The following is a 21,116-nucleotide window of genomic DNA, read 5'->3' on the forward strand; positions in this document are numbered from 1 at the left end:
ATTTGGCAAGTCATAGATTTTACATGTGTCACGAGCATGTCAAACTTCTCTTTCTTCTTTGGTTTTGTTACCACTTAGGGTCTCGTGGAATGCAATTTATTAAAAACACTTAACACATGTCACCTGTTTAAAATTTGATTCATATTTTTAGACAAAATGAAATGACCTCCCCCTTTGGCAGGAGTTTTGGTTGTTCTTGTTCCATATTACGATCAGTATTACATCAGCTTAAAGTAATCACGTGCCCCCAAAGTCAAAAGTCATGTCCTGTTCCCCCCCTTTCCTTTCCTTGCCCCTAAATTTATAGGATATACTTTCCAAATGCAGATGAGACTTCATTAAATTATCAGCATTAGGTCATCAGGATGGCTTGGTCACTGTTCTAGAGGATACTACCATCAGTTCTTCAACAGATCTACCATTACCATATTTGATGACTTAACATGTTGTAGCCTAACATGTAAGTTTGCGAATGCTCCACTTTTTTGTAATTAGATTCCCGACAACACACCTCTTTGAAACACAGCCCCAATTCCATACATAGGGGGATGTACCTGTACACAAAGCCCGGATCTTAGGTTTTTTACTCAATGTCTCATTGATATTTATGAACATATCATTCATAGTGGGCCATTTGGTGCTTTGATGGTAAGCTATAGCAACTAAATGAAACCAGCCAATAGTTAGAGGATGTACAGAAAGCCCCTATAATGCATGCAGAACTGAACATACTATAGCCCATTATAATAATAAGCCTCACCAAGCTTAGGCATTAAATGTTTAAAATTATCTAATTAAAATCAGAAAGTTTTGTTCCAGAAGTGGCTGGAATTATTATCTTTTAACTTTCCATTTTATTTTTAAAATTTCATTTTCCCTTTTATACTTGTAGAATTAAGTATATTTCTCCACTTTATAAGATAAATTTATCCGGAAAAGTTTACTGTTGATGGTGGACAATGAAGGTATTAATATTTCCTCACTTTATATAGAATACCATTCCAAGGGATGGACAGACAGACAGAGAGGGAGGGAGGTGGCATTTTGCTAAAATGATCATCTGGATTCCAAGTCAGTCATCGGCTTGTGCACTCACTCACTACACATCGCTCTTATTTTTTTTGGAACTTCCAAGTTGTACTCTATTATGTTTGTGTATCCTTTTTTGTAGATCATTCAGTTTCCCAGCCCATCATGGTGCAGAGAAGACCTGGTCAGAGTTTCCATGTGAACAGTGAGGTCAATTCTGTATTGTCCCCACGGTCGGAGAGTGGAGGACTAGGAGTTAGCATGGTGGAATATGTATTGAGTTCATCCCCTGGTGATTCCTGTTTAAGAAAAGGAGGATTTGTAAGTTGGTTTTTTAGAACCTTGCTCTTATGCCTCTTTATTTTTTTAAAGCAAAATGTGCTTGTTTTAGTTACTTATGCTGTACGTAATAATGATAGTGTAATAATAGAGAATACATTTCCTTATTCTTAACCTCAGCATAAACTCTAAGAGATATGCCTTTTTTAAAAAGTAAAAATCATTTCTTTTGGTCTATATAGCTAACAATTCAGTCAGAACTAGAGCCCTACTTCTTAATTCCTTTCTGTAATTCCAGACTATGTTGTTTTTATTAAAAAACCAAAACCCAAAAAACACCAAACAGGAGCGGGTCATTAATATAGAATTGTTAATCTAAGAACCTTTCAAGGAGAAGATTCTCCCCATCCCCCAAAACTAAGGAACTAAAGCAATGATCCCATTAGACACATTCTTCTGATTCTTGGCTGTGTGTAGGATTAACCACCTTTGATTTTTTTTTCCTCCTTACCTTTGCCACTTCCATTTTGTTGGAAAGTCCTGGTCAGTCAGTTTTTGTCTGTGGCAAGGCTTCTTAATCTAAGGTCTCAGGATAGGTTTCAATGGGTTTTTGGATTTGATGGGAAACAATGACATCTTTATTTTTGGTAGTCTAATTGAGATTGAACATCTCCATCAGTTATTTAAAAACATGATTCTGAGAAGCGAGAGTCCATAGGCTTCCTGAAGTATGCCAATGGACCGAAAAGGGTTAAGAACTATATTTTTCAGGTTCATTTGCTGCTCTTTATTCTCATCTTGTTTTAGATCTTGACCTTCTTCGGTTCCTGAAAAACTTTCTTTCCGGCTCCATTGCTTTAATCAACTTCTTTCTCTTGAAGATCATCTTCTTTAAGCATCTTTAGATGCTTTTCTCTGAGCCTACTGCTTTTCATGCAAATTAATTTTAAAAATTCTCTACTGTTTGCTTTCTCTTTCCCATCTCTTCCCACCCCATTTTGTTTTCCATTACAGGTACATGCTCTAAAGTCCTCCATTATGACGAGGTTGAGGGCCAGATTGCTTTTTTTTTACTCCATCCTTGCCTCTCTCTATGATTGATTCTAAACCATCCTGAGTGAGAGTTCCCTGTCATAGAACATTTGCTGCACCTGTTCTTGGCCCAGTAGTCAACACTCACTTCCTCATCCAAAGTCTGCTCAGTGGTTTCCTTTTACTTTGATATCTTTCTGATACCAGTCACTGGGGAATCTTTCCTTCATTGCTAGCCTGGTATTTCCATTTGTTGTTGTGCTTGGCTGTCCTAATGCCTGTGGAGTAGGCTAGGGCAGGGGCTATGGTAGTCTTCCATAGAAACTTTACACAGTACAGGTTATTTATAAGAAGACCTCTAGTAAATTAAAACTGATTAGCATAATAGAAAAAGACCTGGGTTAAGGTAACTAGGTTCCTATCTAGAGTATCCTTACTATGTGCAAAGGTATGTCATAATTTGTGCTTAAAATAAAATTGTCACAGGATTTTGACCATCTGGCTCTAAGGGCTTGATGCTAAGAATTAAATGACTTGTGTTTTATCACTTCAGGAGCCTGATTGGAATCTACACTGCCTAGAGATGGTGGTCTGGTATAAATTGAACTTGGGAGATTATTGCACTATGAGTCTTTCTTAGAATTTATATTCTCTGGATCCTTTGGCCTTCAGCTGACTTGGCCGATTTTCATTCTGTCAAGTACCAGAGCAGTAGTGCCTTGCCTTGCCTCTGTTGGGACATATGCTCGCCTTTTATTGCTGGATCCATATTGACCCGGTTGGCCTTTTCTTAACTCAAATTATGTAATATTTATTCCATAGGAAAAGTGAATCCTCCCTTTCCTGCCTCCCTTCTTTTCCTTTCTCCTTTCCTTCTCAGTCTTTTCCTCCTTCCCTCACTTTTCTCATTTCGTTCATCTGTCCTTGTTAGAGATGGAACTTCTTGAACCCCAGGCTTTCTGATTCCCTGTCCTCCCAGTCCTCTGTTCAGTACTTCCAGCTGCTTGCTTTCTTTCCTTCTTTCCTTTTTTTTCTTTCTCTGATTCTGCCCTTTTTTGGTTTTCATTTAGGCTTTTCTTCTCTGGGTCAGCCTCCTTGCTCTACCGCATTCTATTCTTCCTGCTCTCCTGAGATTCATTTTTTCCCCCTCAGGACCTCAGCTTGAAAAAACATCACCTAGGTTTCAGTACCCAGTTCACTCTGGTGTAGCTTATCTAAAGTTTGTGCCCATCCCTAACGAAGGAACCTTCTCACGCATTGCCAACCCTAAAACAGTTTTAGTATCTGAATTCACCTTTTTTTCTATTTTTAAGCATAAAATTCAGAGTAATAAGAGGCAAGTTTGATTGGACCTGGGTTCATTTGGGCTATAATGTTAAGGTTCTTGTCATAAATTTTATGTGAGATGGATTTCCATGTTATGGACATGTGCTATCACCTGAGGAGACATGTAACTAGGTTGCTATGAAATTGTAAGAGGCAGAAGAATGAAGAGGAAGAAGGATTCAAATGTCTCAGATTACATAAGTTGACCTTTCAAAACATCACAGTAAACCATCATGTACAGTAACTGGGAATTTTCTTTTCATGTTCAAAACTGGCCCTGTTGTTTGTTTACCTTGTTATAGACACCCAAGAAAAAAATCAATTCATGTCACATGTTGGTTGGGTTCTTATGTTTTAAAAGAGCAGTTATAAAATTCTCATTTGTTTTATCTGAACCTTGTGGCTGTTTTACTGTTCTATAATCATAGACAGCTTGGAAACAACTAAAAGGTATCCTGAAAATGGGCCACATGAAATAATTTGTAGAAGGCTTAAACCAAATTTCAGCCAAGATGTATTTGAATCTTGTATTATTTCTCCTGTCTGCACTTTGTAATGGAAGTAAGGTTGTATGAGTTTATTGAGGAATCCATTCTTTTATTTTTGAATACGTATGTTATCTAAGTTTGGGAATATGGGTTCATGCATGGAAGACCTTTTTTCCAAAATATGAAAGGATCCCTCAGAAAATCCAAATTGCCATGAAATAATGGAAGAAAATGTCTTCCAAGTTTTCCTTTGCCATTTTTTTTTCAGATGGCAGCTGAAGTTTTGAAGACTGACAGTCATGAGTATCCCAGTTACTCTTATATAACTTGAGTCATCTCTTGAGACACCAACTCCCTTCTCACCACTCTGGTTGTCTTCACTCTAGCTGTCTTCTCTGCTGTGCCGTAGAAGAGGTCCTCAGGACCTCAAAGAATGATCTTTGATTGTGTGCATTTTGACTTTCGGCTGCTGTAGACCTCCCTAGGCTTGATAGGACTTGAAAGGTTATATTCTCATTTACTGACAGAAAAAATCAATTTTGGCTATTTGAATTCTCTTAAGAGCTCAGTCAGAAAGTCTTCATGTTCCTTTCAGTATCTCTTACCTTGAGGATGTGAATAGTATCAGTGATCTTTGGTGATGTGAGAGACTCCCAACTCTCCAGAAAATCTCTAGGTAGTTTTCTTGTTGCTCCATACTGCATTTGGCAGGGATTCCTTCAGGCGGACAAAAGCAGCCCACCCCAAATGAGATAAACTCCCACTGTGAGTAGTCACTATTCACTATAAGTTTGGCATCTTTGGATCTCAGGAATTCCCAGAGGAGTAGCCTGCAAAACTTCCTGAGCACCGCTGGCATTCAACTACCCTTTGATGGGCCATTGTTGGCCAGATAGGATCCTAATATAGTTTCCAAATCATTTATCGATGTCTTTTGGCTCTTTGTACCATATTGCTTTCCTAGTATGCCATCCCCTTTCCTGAAATCTCTCCTTGCAAGAAAGAGAATTATGGCAAGCAGATTGACATTACAGTTTATATAGCATTCTGGTTCTGTACTTCCCTACATCTCTGTTGAGAGAAGGTAAGTGTGTTTATTAATCTTTTCTCTGGGAGGAAGAATGGCCTGATCAGCTGCCATTTAATTAAATTTTTGTAGTTATTTTTGTGGTTCTGCTTTCCTCACTTTGTTTTCTCTTTCTTGGAATTCCTTATCTTTATGGTTTCTTATGGCACTATATTTCCTCTTACATATCTCACTTGACTGTAATGATTTTTTTTTTTTTAAACCCTATACCAGCAGACAGACAGCGAGGTGGCTCAGTGGATTGAGAGCCAAGTCTAGGGATGAGGAAGTCCTGGATTCTAGTTTGTCCTCAGATACTTTCTAGCTCTGAGACCCTGAGCAAGTCACTAACGCCCCACGCCCCCCCCCCCCCCCCCCCCCCCGGCCTAACACATACCACTCTTCTGCCCTGGAATTTATTATGAGTACAGATTCTAAGACTGTAAAAGTAAGGCTTAAAATAAACAAACAAACAAACAAAACCCACCCATCAATAGAGCAGAGGCTGAACTCTCTGGTAAGTCTTTGTTTATGGGCTTAGTGATAGTATAGGTTCCTGGTTGACAGCAGGATCATGAATTTTTAAGTCACAGAAACTATCCAGATTAGCTACTAAGTTATAGAGGGATCATGACTTGTGTTTGTAGAAAAGGGAGCTACAAGGTTATTGGATACATAGTTTAGGATGAAGTAAATAATCTCTCTGAGACCACAGGGATGAAATCCTGAAACACTATCCTAGTCCTATAGCAGTCGGATCCCTTCTTTCCAAGCTGACTTCTGTTTATCCTTCTTCCAGAAGAAATTATCACTTTTCTTTACCTAGGTGTTCCTATTGCCCAAGAAATTCATCTTAGAGTCTCCATCATTATCTTCATTTAGCTAGAAATTCAGATTATGGCCACATTTTTCTTTTTAAAAAATTTGACCTCTATTCCCATGTTTTGTTAAAGTTTAGATGTGGTTCCCTGGGGCATTCTCAAATGCTATTAGTCATTCCTATTGCCTGGCTTCTTTTAAAAAAAAAAATTATTTTATTATGAACTTGAAAGAACTAAAAAGAGGAACACATGTGAAATGAACTTGTTATATATATAGAATTTGCCAAATCATATAAGTATGTATTCTGTCATAGACATAGAAACAATATTGTCATTATTGTACTTCTAGACTTTTTCTTTTGTAGGAATTTCCCTCTTTAATTAGACTTTGTTTTCCTTTTTACCTCTTTTTCTCTGTCTCCTAACTTCCAATGGGTAAGTAGAGGTAATAAGGCTTCTCTTCACAAATTAATAAATGAACAAAGCAAAATTAGTCCTTACTATGTGTGAAAATATCTGTCTCATACTGTATCTACCATTTCTATGCTGAGGAAGGAGAGATACTTTATCAGCAGTCTTTTAAAGTCATAGTTGGTCACTGCATTGACTTGTCTTTTTGAGTTTTCCATTATATTATTATGATCATCCTATAAATTCTTTCTTCTGAATCTGTTCATTTCATGTCTTCGATGGTTTTTCTAAAATTTGTATATTCATTTCTTGAGCCACAGTAATATTTATTCATCCATTCCCCAGTCGATGGACTTTGTTTCCAGGTTTCCACCCCCCACAACTGCTGCTATCACTGCTTTTGTACATGTTGGTCCTTTTCTATCTCATGGTTTCTTTAGGAAATCTTCCCAGTGCTGAATTTGGTGACTTGTCCCTGCTTTTTTCATTGGGGTCTTCATATCACTTGCTTCATTAGTTAATAAAGAGTTCTTGATGTAGATTTAAGCAGGGGAAAAAAATCTCTTCCTTACCCCAGTGCAGCTTTTAAAAAGTTGATTACCATTACAAAGTCTGAATCATCTAATTCCCCTGGTGGGGATTTAGATCTCACTCAGATGCAAACTTCATACAAGCCTTGCAGAAACCTGTTTCTTGATTCCTTCTTTTGCTCTGCTATTATAAAACCTTTTGGACTTTCATTAAATTTATTGGGTTGAATAGTGGCTCCAGTGGATATGGAAGCAATAGGATTACCTATTATGGGCCTGCTCACAAGTGGTGCAGCAATAATTTGATTCAGTAGCCAGAGATTCACATTTTGGCAAAGATTATCTTAAGTGTGCTATAAAAGGTCTAATGGTAATGGACATTTCAAGTTTTACCCCCAAAAATATTGAAGAAAATTTTCCTGTGTGTATCTTTATTATTTTGGTGGAACGTTTTCATTAGAAGACAAAATGATGAAGGAAGAAGATGTAGAAATAATGAGGAAATTCAGATAATTATTATGCTACTACCAGTCCCTAATTAATCCCCCCCCCTCCCCTTACCTTCCACATTAGAATCAATACTGTGTATTGATTCTAAGGTAAGGGCTAGGCAATGGGGGTTAAGTGACTTGCCCAGGGTCACACAGCTGGAAAAGTGTCTGAGGTCAGATTTGAACCTAGGACCTCCCATCTGTAGGTCTGACTCAATCCACTGAGCTACCCAGCGTCCCACTACTCAGTGTGTTTTAATGAAGGCTTTTCTCTGATTCCAATTTCATTGTTACCACTCTACTCTAGTCCTCATGACTTCTTACTTGGATAAGCAAAGTTGAGTAATCTGGTACGCACTTCTCAACCACTAGTTTAGTGGAATAGTAGCTATATTGAGATATATTTTTAAGAGTTATATTAACGAATTCCTTTTATCAGAGTTATTTTTTAGTAACAAAAAAGTTTTCTCACAATGATTAGTATATTAAAAATGTCTGATAGTATATGCATCTAATTCTCAGGGAGGGAGTACATTTCCTTAGCTCTTTTTCAGTTGTAGACTTGGCCTTTATGATTAAATCTTTTATTGTTCTTTTGGTTTTTTTGTTGTCATTGCCTATATCATTTTTCCTGGTTCTGCTTCATTTGGCCTATTGTCAGTTTATATAAATTCTGACATTTATGGTACTTTTATCTTTGGCATCCTTATTTATTGGTGGAAAAATCTTCTCCTGAAATATCGCAGAACCAAAAAAGTATTTGTGTCTAAATATGTATGCATTTATGTACATACATCAACACATTTGTAATATTATTCCATATATTTAAGGCCAAAAGCCATTTCCCAGCAAATAGATGATGCAAGGAGATGAATATACAAAATTTTTTAAACCCTTAAGTTCTGTCTTAGAATCAATACTGTGCTTTGCTACCAAGGAAGAAGTGCAGTAAGGGCTAGGCAATGGGAGTTAAGTGACTTGCCCAGGGTCACACAGCTAGGAAGTGTCTTGAGGCAAGATTTAAACTGAGGAACTCCCATCTTTTGACCTGGCTCTCAATCCACTAAACCACCTAGCTGCCTCACAGTAGACAATTTTTGAAGAAGAAATGCAAAGTATGGATAATTTGGAAATCTGTTCCAGATCCCTAGAACAGTTAACGCTGTTGCAAATCTTAACCTCATACCTCTGAATTGGACATCCCCTCTACAGTGTATTATCAACATTTTTATAACCTCATGCCACATTATTCAGGTTCCTTCACTCTTTACTTCAGCCAAATTATACTATTCGTGATTCCATAGACATGAGCAGTTGCCCCTTTTTTAGCTCATACCATTTAAATATTAAAAAAATTTTTTTTGCCAGTTCCGTGTAATTTTCCTAAGTTACATGATTGTACCTATTCCTCCTTCCCTTCCCCATTCTGGTGCTGGGTTATACATGTATTATCATTCATAACATTTCCATATTCATTTTTGTGAGTGAGTAAAAATAATCTTATAAACCAAAACCCCATAACATAGACCAAAATAAACAATTAATAAGTTGTGTGCTTATATCTGTATTCTGACTCCAACAGTTCTTTTTCTGGAGGAAGCTCATACCATTTTTTTTAAAACCCTTAATTGACCCTGTCTTGAAATCAATACTGGGTATTGGTCCCACGGCAGAAGAGTGGTATGGGCTAGGCAATGGGGGTTAAGTGACTTGCCCAGAGTCACACAGCTGGGAGGTGTCTGAGGTCAGATTTGAACCCAGGACCTCCCATCTCTATGTCTGACTCTCTAGCCTCTGAATTACCTTCTCTGCCCCTTTGGTCCTTTCTCTTTCAGAACTTAGTTCAAGTATTACTGGAGCTTTCTTTTAAAGCCTCCTTTAGTAGTTCATTTTGGAATTTAGTTATTTGCCCAATACTTTATTATAAGAACTTAATAGATATTGGAGTAAACTATTTTTTGTTGTGGCTTTGTTCTACAATCATTTTCTTGGTTTAGACTTACTGAAATACATTCCCTATAATTGTTGACAATTTGTTTTTCAGTAATTAAAATTATCTTTGATTTTTATTTCAAACAGAACTGCAAGCAGCTGACTTTTCAAGGTTAATCTATGTCTTTTAGGTAATTTGCCAGTTAATGATAACCTTGTGAAAACTTTGTGGGAGAAACCACGGGAAACTATGTTTTCTGGCCCCAGTGGCCTTTATGATGTCAACCAGAAAGCAGAATACATTTGTTGTCACAAGAGGAACACAGGATTAAGGATATAATCTATCCTTCCTACCAACCCATCGAGTATACTTTTTGTTTCCTGTCAATCTGCTCTGTATCTATAGATTGCACATCATTCCCCCAATAAGATCCTTTCTTGCACCCCATTCTGTCATAGTGATTTAGTGCTTGGGAGATTAGGGTGTTACCTGGAATTCTTTCAGTTTCAGGATAATTAGTTACCTTCAGCAAGTGTACTTCACCTCTTTGACATGGCATTTGGGGCAATCCTTTGCTTTAAAAGTCTTCCTAGTTCCCAGGAAGAAACCTGCTAGATCAGGTGACAGTGCTTTACATGACACTAGATTTGAATTCTTCTTCTGGAGACCTCTGAGAATCTGGAACCAGATGAAATAGTCACCAGTCAGTCAGTTAGACAGTCAGTCACCTTGTAGGCAAACAGTCATCAAGCTGCCTTCTTGTTAGCACCCGCTCCCTCAACTCAGTAGAACTGTTCTTTTGGATTAGCGAGAGTTGAAAATTCTTGATAGAGAGCAATTTTCAACTGCTTAAATTTCCTTCATACTCCTTTGGTGACTATTTCATGTGGAGCAGTGCTTGCATGTTCACCGCATCTGCTATGCATCTCATCTGCCAGTGGCCAGATTCTTGTGCCAGGGTTCAGGCCATCCTAGGAGTCATTTTCTTAGCACATAGGACGTGGTTCCTGAGTCAGATATATGCTCCCTTGAGACTCTTTCACTATGTTTACAACCTTCTTTGATTTTCAGGACAGTATCGCAGTAATTTAATTTTAGATGATTCTCTTGTTAGACTTACCGTCTATAGAGAAGGGTCTTCTCTTTCCTTTTCCTTGGACTGACCAGCATGTGGTCAACATTTTTCAGAATTCTTGCTTTCTTATTTTGAAATCTGAAGGATAATTTAGGAGTCACTATCCCAGGCATTCCTTTAGCCAGTGAGACTCCCAGAATTGAACTCTTCCCCATTAGAGAGCCATCTTGGTGGATCATGCTCACCTGGCCAGATGTCTTTAGACACTAAAATTAATTTCTGATATTTTTGTCTTTTGTATGAACTAGAATATCTTCTTACTTCAGTTTCCTTTTTTGATTTGAGAGTAAATATGTAAACTTAACAGGTCGCGATGTTTCCTTTTCCCAGAACCTAGATGTTCTGTATGCATTATAATCCAGTCTTTCTGGGTCAGATCCCTTCAGGGTAGCAATAACAATATGCAATTTGAGTCAACACACCTTTATTAAATACATATTATGTTTATCTCTCTGGGGACATCAAGAGGAGATTTATAACAGGCTGTGCTCCTACAATTTATCATTTGCTCAGGTATACAACATAACCAAGTAAAATGGAGGATCTAGTGCCTGGCACGTAGTAAGTGGTTAATGAGTGATTTTTGTTAGTTTACTTGATAGCTTAAGCATGATAGAAGCAAATGTAAGGACTGACAAAATGCAGTGAGAAAATTTGAGGGGGGGAACCCAGAAAAAAATTTGAGGGAAACATCCCTCTAATTGGCATGCTCAAGGTATTGGCATACTTTTCACACATTAACTCCTGAACAGGCTTCAAGGAGGAGATGTTGTTTTCCATGCAAAGACTGCCCTCTGGCTCAGATCAGTGCAGGTGAGAAGAAAGGACACCGAAGTGTTAAAAACTACTAATTCAGTTTGATTGATGCATATATTATATAGCTATATATTGTGGAATCAACTTAGAAATGTAGGTTGGAGCAGTATTACAGAAGCTGTAAATGACAGGCTAAAGAGGTGATGTTTTATTCTGGACAGTCAGGAATCACTGAAGGTTTAAAAACAAAAATCTGCCTCATCTGTGCATTAGGAAAGTGATCAGGAAAGCAGTGTGAATTGTAGACAAGGAGATTAATTAGTTGAATATGACATTCATTCTGGAGCTAAGCTATAAAGGCTTGAAGCAGGTTTGAAGTAGTGGGTGTAGATAGGAATATACAGATTTGAGAACTATTGCAGAGCTAGTACCAGCAAGACTTGGCAAGGAAGACAATCACTCAGGTTTGTAGACTTGGTGACTTGGAGATGACTAGTTCTGCCACCAGGTGTGTGCAGGAGGAGGTGGATCAGGAAACTCACTGAGTTTGATGGCCAGGAAGACATCAAAAGTGGAAGTGCCTAGCAGGTAGATGGGAATGCCCAATAGGCTCTGAGGTGGAGAGTGGAGTCATATCTATGTCTCTTAATGCTTCAGTCTTGTTTATTTATCAGTGAGCATGCCATCAAACCTATGCATGTCTTTGCATAATTCATGATTCTTGAGCAGGCTTTCCATAAATATTCTATTGATGGTTGTTCCAGTGCAATATTGGTGGCCATTTTTCCATGTTTCATGACTTATCAGAATAGCATTTACTTGGTTTGCCATCTGCTCTCTCTCTCTAGTCCCTTCTCTGCCCTCCACACCCCTCACACCCTCCTTTGCAGGTGTTAATGTACACTCACAGATGTGTACCACCCCTTGCCTCTTTTCCTCCCCCTACCCCCCCAAATCACTGGCTTCCCTTTCCCATTTATATTTTTACATTTCCTGAGGCCACTTCTTTTGTGCTAGTCATTTTTGTCCTGCATGTAGCCTACTTTTAATATGATCATCTTGAGTTTCTCCATCTCATTTTGTCACACCTGCAGTTTTGTTTGGAGACAGTAGGGAGCCAGATAACACCATCAGAAGAATAACCATATAATTTAATTTGGTAATTATCTAGAAAGTGAAAAGAGAAGGGGGTTAAAGACCACCTACCACCATGGGGCAGAGAAGATCAGACAGACAGATAGAAGGAAAACCAGGAAAGAGGTTTTTTAAAGTCTGGAGTTAGGAGAGAATATCAATGATGGCTGTAAAAATTGTAACTAGCATTTATATAGCACTTGAAGCTTTGCAAAACACTTTATAGGTATAGTGTGATAGCCCAGAAGAATGAATGTTGTGTACAGTGTCATATGTTGTAGGAAGGTCAGAATTAGAACTGAGAAAAGAACTATTAAAGGGCATTCACTCATTGAGTGGTGGGGGAGAGGAGGAAGCAAGATTCCTTCTAGCAAATCAAGATGAGTTTTTACCTAGAATTTGAGTCTCTATCCCATTAAAATGGGGGGTGATGTACCCACTATGTTCCAGAATAGCAACCACCTGATCCACATTTTGTGAACCTATTATAGGCGTTGTGTGGACCTTCTCTTTATTGGACCAAAAACCCTGGATCCTGCATTTGCCCTATAGCCTAAATTCCGCTGTGAAATCACACCCAGTGTTTTGATTCCAGTCACTTAATAAAAACTGTGGTTGCCTGCCCTTAGACATTGTTCTTTGAGCATATCACATTTCATAATCCCACATTTCCATTTCGCAATGTGCTGTACTTCATTTGTTTCACTAACATCTGCTTTTCTAGTCTATGCTTTTTTCCTTCTTTTTTGGGGGGGGGGTTGAGTGGGGAGAAGGGTTACTTTTCTATTATCTCGATTTGGTTGGTGCTTATGACATTGGAAAGCAAAATTTGGCTTATGTGGACAACCCCATAGGAGCCAAGGTGTACCACCTCAACGTTAGCCTTGGTACCTTCTCTCTCTTTCAGGCCTACATTTTGAAGCTTTATAGCTTGAGCTCTTTCAGAGGTGAATTAGGTCACGTTTATATTAAGATTTAATGTTCTCCATTTATTCCATTTATTATTGCATGATGATAAGGAGTAGAACTATGATTTATGAATATTCCTACTTTTTTCAGGCTTCAAGTGCCCTCTTCAAATCATTATTTGATTAAATGTTTTGAAAATTAATCAAATCCAGGAATGATTTCTGAGTTGTATGTGATAAGAAGGAGTTCTGCTTATGGGATTGGAACTGAGATGATGGTGGAAGTGATGAGCTGGGCATGTCCCGGGGCCAAGGGTAAAACAATCATGAGGCAAGAATGAGTTGGCTATCAGACCATAGGGAACAAGGCTGAAACAGATGGGGAAAGAGAGTAATGATATTATTCCAGGATTATTAATACTGGGGGAAGATTGGATCAGAGGTTGGGTTTTTTTCCCATTTTGATAGACTGAGCCACCTTTTTGTCCTATAAAAATCTCTGCATTAGAAGGCTCAAGAACCTTAATGTTAAGAATAGAAATTCTTGGTAAGAGAGGGATAGGGCTGAAAGCATAGAGTGGGCATTGGGTAGAAAAGGAGAGGAAATCAGACTGGAGTCATTTGGAATGGTAAGAACATTTTTGATTCTGACTACCAGAATCAATGTTAGGAAAAATTTCCCCCTATTTTAAATGTGTATATATATATATCTATATATCTATATCTATAACTATATATATATTTATATATATATATCTTTTACATTTGGCCCAATATCAATTTTGAATGCTGCGCTTGTCTTTGTGTTATCCATTACTTGGATTGTAATCTATACCAGGCCTGGGACCATTTCCTTTTTTTTTTTTTAATATTAATGCTTAGTATAGTAGGGTGGACAATGGGAGCCCAATAAATATTAATTGATGATAATTAGTGAAGCTGAAGCTATTTTTTAAACAGGGCCCAAGGGATGCAGACAGTGATGAAAACGACAAAGGTGAAAAGAAGAACAAGGGTACATTTGATGGAGATAAGCTAGGAGATTTGAAGGAGGAGGGTGATGTGATTGACAAGACCAATGGTTTACCAGTACAGAATGGGATTGATGCAGACGTCAAAGATTTTAGGTTCGTATTTTTTTTTTTTTTTACACTTCTGATTTTGTATGGGGGTTGTGGGTTTTTCCTTGTTTATTTTTGGAAAGTAGTATTCCATAGAGTTCTGTCTACCTAGCATAGGCCATGCTTAAAAGATCAGAAAGTGTGAATATTTCTAAATCATCAGGTAGAGTTTAGTTTTCTAAGAGTTGGTGGGGTGTATTATAGAGTGCTTTGTACTTTTCAAGGAATCTTGAGTGTATCCTGATGAGTAGATATTCCCATTTTACAGATGAGGAAATTGAGATAGGCTAAGTGATTGGCCCTTGTCAAATAATGATCCCCTTCCATCCTATATTTGTAGGTCTTGTTTACCCTGCAAGAATAGAAAATAGGCAGAATGGTAGTATTTGCAATGGTCCCTGTTTTCACCCATTCCCACCCCTACCTCCCCCAGTACATTCAATTCATTTATTTATGTGTGAGTTTTTAAATCGCAGGTTGGCTTCTTCTTGACCTCCAGCACACTTCTGGGCTGCCTTCCCCCTTTGTCAATGGGAATTTAAGTTTTAAAACATATAATGTTAAGCTACAATGATGAGATCTGTTCTTAAAAGAATACTAATGGTCTACTCATCTCCACCATACAGCATACCATATCTAATCTACGTGGCTTAGAAAAACAAAAGAAATTGTTCTTTTTATTTGAAGAAATTAATACCATGGAATTCCTGCAAATCAGATCCTGAGTTCCCTCTCGTTCCAGCATAATTTCATGTGACATATAACCTTGGCAATGTTTTTTGAGGGGAAAGACATAACCTGTTCTCCTAAGAAACGGAACTCTTTGCTATAGTTGCAGGATTTCTGTTGGTAACGGTGGGATGGTATTGTTGGATATCCAGATCCCAAACCCCTCCTACCTGCTGGCTTTGAAATCACATTCTTCTATGTTTCCATGTGTTTGGCACATCCCACACATTTCTTCTGCATCCTTGTACAATCCTGTAAGACTTAAAGGACTCTACAAATGGTTGATATCATCATAACTTAGTGAGGGTGATTTCTCCTAAGCCAGCAGTACACTTTGCAAATTTACCTGTTTGTTTCTTGTCAAAGAAGTATTAGCATTTGTGAATTATGGCCAGGTAACACCTACAAAGGTCCTTATTTGGATTTTTTAAATGAAACAAAAATATCTTTTAAAAGCATCTTTTAAATGAGAAATCCAGCTTTCAAAGTTTTTTCATGTTATCAGTTTTGCATATGTAAATGTTCTCTTGGAAGTTATGAGTTATACTCTCCCATTTTGTAAAGTGAGTGAAGCTTGATAGCAATTATGTTTTTTTTCCCCGGTGAAAAAGTTATTTCAGAGGATGATTTGCATGTGTTATAAACCCCAGAAATAATCTTCCACAACAAATTCTGGTGGTTGCTAATGTTAACTACTATTGCTGATTAAAGCTATCAGGGACGTTGTCCTTCGCTTTCGTTGTTTTGGTATGCCCCCTCAAAATAAGGTTTAATGCCCTTTACTTTTTCTGTTTAGCCGTACCCCTGGTAATTGCCAGAACTCTGCTAATGAAGTGGATCTTCTGGGTCCAAACCAGAATGGTTCTGAGGGCTTAGCCCAGCTGACCAGCACTAATGGTGCCAAGCCTGTGGAGGATTTCTCCAACATGGAGTCCCAGAGTGTCCCCTTGGACCCCATGGAGCATGTTGGCATGGAGCCTCTTCAGTTTGATTATTCAGGCACCCAGGTACCTGTGGACTCAGGAGCAGCAACTGTGGGACTCTTTGACTACAATTCTCAACAACAGGTACTGTGTGTGTCTCTGTCCCCCTCTTCCCAGTCTCTTCAGTAAGCACATTATGGGGTCTTCTCTGGACCTGTCATTTCATTGATCTGGGCATGTCCTAGTATGGAAACTTCCTTCACCAATGCAGATCAGCACTTCCTCTGTTTTGTAGAGTCTTAGAGAGTTGCTTGGGGGCACCCAGAAGTTCAGTGACTGGGGAAGGATCTCACAGTCAGAGTCAGTACTGGAAAGCCAAGTCTTTGGATTCCAAGCCCAACCCATTTGAGTCATGTGTTTTGTAAGACCTGTATGGCCTGTCCTGGTCACCACCTTCCCATTGTTTTAGTACTAAACTCTCTGTTATCAGACATGACCAGGAGGGGAGTTTTTCTGGTTATTAAGAAGCTATTGTAAAGCACATTGTGGGTTACTAAAATTTCAAAAAACTGTACTATAAACTGTGATTCAAGGCAACTCTTGAGATTTCATTGGCTGTATTAAGAGGGGCAGTACATGTAAATAGAAGGTCGGATGCCATGGGATTAGCCACAAATTCTTTAGGTTGGTAAGGATTGTAAGGTGAGATCAGTGGGGCTTTGAAGTATTGAAATGGAATCTGATATGATCATGTGTCTTTTAAAATAACATTTCTGAATGCCTCAGAACACTTTTCATGTCCACAATTTAATGTGGAGTTAACTGAGGATTAGGGCTTTGCCAGACAATAGCTCTGCTGGCTTTTGGTGAGAAAAAATATTTTAAGAGGTGGTTTTTTTTAAATGGAAGTACTTTAAAGGTTTAGGGGGTTCTTAAATTATAACCATGCCTTATTTCTTAGGGATTTTAAAATAACAACAAAACACTATTTTTCCTCATTTAAAATGGAGGACAGTTATAATCAAAGTGCCTAAAGGCGTATTTCATAGTAACATTTCACATAATGTTGAATTTTTATTAGCATAAATTAGGAGGAAAGGTTTTCAGAGAAACTTTGGGGTGGAGAGATGGGTATATATATATATATATATATGTGTGTGTGTGTGTGTGTGTGTGTGTGTGTGTGTGTGTGTGTGTGTGTGTGTGTGTGTGTGTGTTTGGCTTATGGCTATGAATCTTGGCCCTGCTTAGGAAATGTTTTCATTTAAAAATAAAAAAGCTTAATAGGAATCCTGGTTTACCAAATATGTGTTCCTGATCGATAGAATGCCAGATAACAGAGAGTTTACTATTTATTGGTTAGGACAAAACCCTAAACTCCTTGGTCAATCTTTAAATAGATATTTTATCTTTTCAGTGGTGAGACCAAATTCATAACTTTTTCATCCGTGAGTGTGTGTGTGTATGAATGTCCATGTGTATGTATGCTTATGAATGTATATATACGCACGCTTATCCATCTCATTTCCTTATTTCGATATTATAACTTGATGTCCACCCTGGACCCACTCTCATTCCTTGATATTAAAGTAAAGGCCATGGGAAAACAATCATCTCATGTTCTTTTCATTTGTGACACCTAGTGGTCATTTGCTTCATCTATTATGTGGGGTCTTCCTGCCTTTCTTATTATATTATGCCTCCAACTGGAGGATCTTGGTGTTTCTTTAAGGCCCATATACTTTAGAACATAGAATTCTTTCTCCTTTTCCTAATGACTTATTTCAATACTAAGTCATTCTGAGTCATGATTATAAAGAAATTCAGTAGCACAGTATAGTTTCTGTGTCTATTCCAGTTTTTTCCAATTTGGGAAATAAGTTTTATCGAGGCCATTTGATCTATCTTCCTCTGTCTACCTACCTATTTTTGCAGAAAAATCTTTTTTATTTCAAATTCTACTCTTTTAGTTCATTTTTAGCCTTACCTGATTACCACAAGAGCTGAATCTTCTTTCCTAGCTCCTCTAAAAGAGTTGCTATCACTTCTAAAACATCTATATTCTTTCTCATTGGTTTTAACCCTCAGTTTCTTGTTTGATTTTCCTTTTTCGGGGGGTGGGAGGTGGTTTTTCTGATATAAAAAAAGGCTACTTCTGTACCTAAACATATTTTTATGTACATGCACACGCATGTGTGTCAATTTACATAGATATACATGTTTATTGTCATATTTTGGTACATAATGTGGATATTCAGTTTTTTCTGTTTTACTTAGAACTTTAGTTCCTGAGACATGAATTTTTGAGACGTAAAGGGGGACATATGGGATGAGCTTTAGCTATTTATAATATCTTTACAGGGTCTAATTTTGCTTGCTACTCTCAGTGGATTGGACTGAATTTGATAGTGTTGTGTCCAGAACAGTTATACCATGATCCCTAAGTAATATTCCCTTTAACTTCTTAATGACTTAATTCCTTTATAGGACCATAAGCTAGCAAGAAAAAAGTTTGATTTCCTTTCATTAATGATCATATTATTTAGTTTGTTTTCATTAATATTTCCTAAGCTTCTGTCTGTCCACATTGTTATTTGTTCTTTTCACTTTTCTTCATACATCATTAATAAAATATGTGGTCAAAATAATCTTGCTGTTTACATTCTAATGCAACAATGAACTCACTTTGAACATTACCTTCCTCTCATCTTACGCTGTGATTTTTTTTTTGGTTAATTTACAATGATAACGTGAAATACTACAAATTTAAAATTATCTGTGTACATAGATTAATTTTTTTAAATTAAAAATCATTTTGTTTTCAGATTCAGATCCCTTCCCCTCCATTTCCCCCTTCTCCCCAAGCAAGAAAAACAGAACTCCTGTTTTGAGCGCACATGTGTGCGTGCTTATGTGTGTGTGTGTAGTCAAGCAAAATATTTCCCCCATTGGCCATATCTAAAAACATATATCCTAGAGTTTACCACCTTTCTGTCAGGAGGTGAGTCCCGTTTCATCTTAACTCCTGAAATTGTGATTTGTTGCTGAAGGTTCCTAAGTCTTTCAGAGTTGTCTTTTTAATATTACTGTTATTGTATGAATTATTTTCCTGATTCTGTTCACTTTACATCAGTTCATACGTCTTACTAGGTTACTCTGAAAGCATTTCCTTCATTTTTTAAAACATTAAAGTATTATTCATATTCCATGTCTTATTCAGCCATTCCTCAATTGATCAACACTTCTATACTTTACAGTTCTTTGCCACCATAATATGAATTAAAAAAATTTTTTTTTGAGTTCTTTTCCTTTCATTTATCTCTGAGTAATAGACCTAATAGCAGTATTACTGGGGAGTAGCTTGATTTCTAAGACATAGCTGATGGTGTAATGGTGTCAAGGAAATAGATACATGCCAACCTACTTTGGTCCCTTCCAATTCTAAAATTCTATTATTAGCTTCCACGGAATATTTAGGACAACAAAATTCCAGGACAACAAGAGGAGTTAGCCCTCTCAGAATTTGTCCTAAAGGTAGTTGACTTGTACCTTGGCTAAAATTTTAATTGTCCTGCTTCATTAAGCTACATACTGCATTTTCTTATGTGACTTCCCTTGCTCTTGTATTTTAATCATCATATTTAGTCCTCGGTTCATATTTTCTCTGTATGAAATAGTTTTTAATTGAATCAGCCTTTTACTTCCCTGTTTTTTCATTAATTTTAAGTTTTTCTGTATTTGCTTGGTCCTGAGGCAGAGAAATAACTATTCTTTAGGGGCTTGTAGTCTAGTTGAGGACTGACTGGTAGGACATTCTTAGGTGAGATCTATTTAATGGTGGTATAGAAATGTGTGTTTTAGAGCCCTCAATGTGAAATCAGTGGTAAATGATAGATACTATAAGGAGGAGATGATAGCGTTGAATAAGATTAGGGAGCACATTTTCCATGGGAAGGACCATGGGCTTAAGTCTAGAACGTTAAGAACAGATGATTTACATTAGAGGAAGGAAAGAGATAAACCAGGTCTGGAATAGTATCATGTATTACTAGGTTTATCAAGGTTATAGCCCTTCAGCTAGTCCCTGAATAATGATTAGGTATGCAAGGGGAAGGACATTCCCAGTTTTGAGTAGTATAAATATAATGACTTCGAATTGAGATTGATCATGGTGCACTGAGACTACTCTTAATAGGCCACCTTGCCTAGAACTGAGTTTAAATTGGGAACAGAGGATGATAGAGTTTGGTAGGATGGTTTATGATTATAAAGAGGCTTGAATCCCAATCTGAATGGTTTGAGCAGTAACTAAATGATTGAGAACTGTGTGTTCTTCAATAAGGGGGTGATTTAATTGTAAAGGTTTGTTGTTACTGGTTCAGAGTAAGTTTATTGTGTTATAAATAAAAGGCATTTAAAATTTATTCTCTCATTATCAATGACTAAATCCCTGTGTTAGGAGCTAGAGAGAGGACACACAGGGAGTAAACGCCATTGCCATCTAGTTAATACATTAAATTGTTTATAGACAGATTAAGGCTCGTGGATTGGGTTCCAGAGGTTCATTTGGAACTTAGAATTTGTTTTTCCATAGAAACAGTATTCTGCCTCGTGGTTAGGTTCCCAGGCCCAGTCCCCAAAGCCTAATTATCAGGTATTTGTGTGCTTGGCCAACTTTAACAATTAAAAAAAATCATTAAAAACTACCATGTTTTGGTGGGGCTGTGCTTAAATACAGATCGATATTAGGAACTCATTCCTTATTGTTATCTGATGTTGAGGTGGTAGCAAAGTCTTTGAAGAGCAGGATTGGAGTGGTGGTGAGGAGATTGCATGGGAATAGCTGCTGGCTCTAATGGGGTTAGGGTGAAGGCAATCAAGGACAAGTAATCATTGTGCTGACCAGCCTTTCCTTCTTTTTCTTCCTCCAAACTACTTTTAGTGCTGTCACCTTTCTTTATTGCTGGCAGTGGTTGAAAAGTAGAAAGAAGCTTGGGGTAGGGA

At 37.6% G+C, this 21,116-nt stretch overlaps 1 protein-coding gene across 24 annotated transcripts in view; it reads left to right on the top strand.

Moving 5' to 3' along the window:
* PUM1 (pumilio RNA binding family member 1) overlaps positions 1-21,116 on the top strand; it is a 162,238-nt gene that overhangs the window by 76,131 nt on the left and 64,991 nt on the right. For 12 of the 24 annotated variants that reach the window (XM_056795362.1, XM_056795364.1, XM_056795369.1 and 9 more), the window contains exons 5-7: positions 1,172-1,350; positions 14,300-14,466; positions 15,986-16,256. The exons of 4 other annotated variants lie outside the window; for them this stretch is intronic. In XM_056795362.1, coding sequence (XP_056651340.1) covers positions 1,172-1,350; positions 14,300-14,466; positions 15,986-16,256 — 617 coding nt within the window. The remainder of the gene's footprint in view (positions 1-1,171; positions 1,351-14,299; positions 14,467-15,985; positions 16,257-21,116) is intronic. 8 more of the 24 variants (XM_056795373.1, XM_056795374.1, XM_056795375.1 and 5 more) reach the window with 2 other exon arrangements.

This window comes from Monodelphis domestica, chromosome 4 (genome assembly GCF_027887165.1).
Source record: "Monodelphis domestica isolate mMonDom1 chromosome 4, mMonDom1.pri, whole genome shotgun sequence".
Classification (NCBI taxonomy): domain Eukaryota; kingdom Metazoa; phylum Chordata; class Mammalia; order Didelphimorphia; family Didelphidae; genus Monodelphis; species Monodelphis domestica.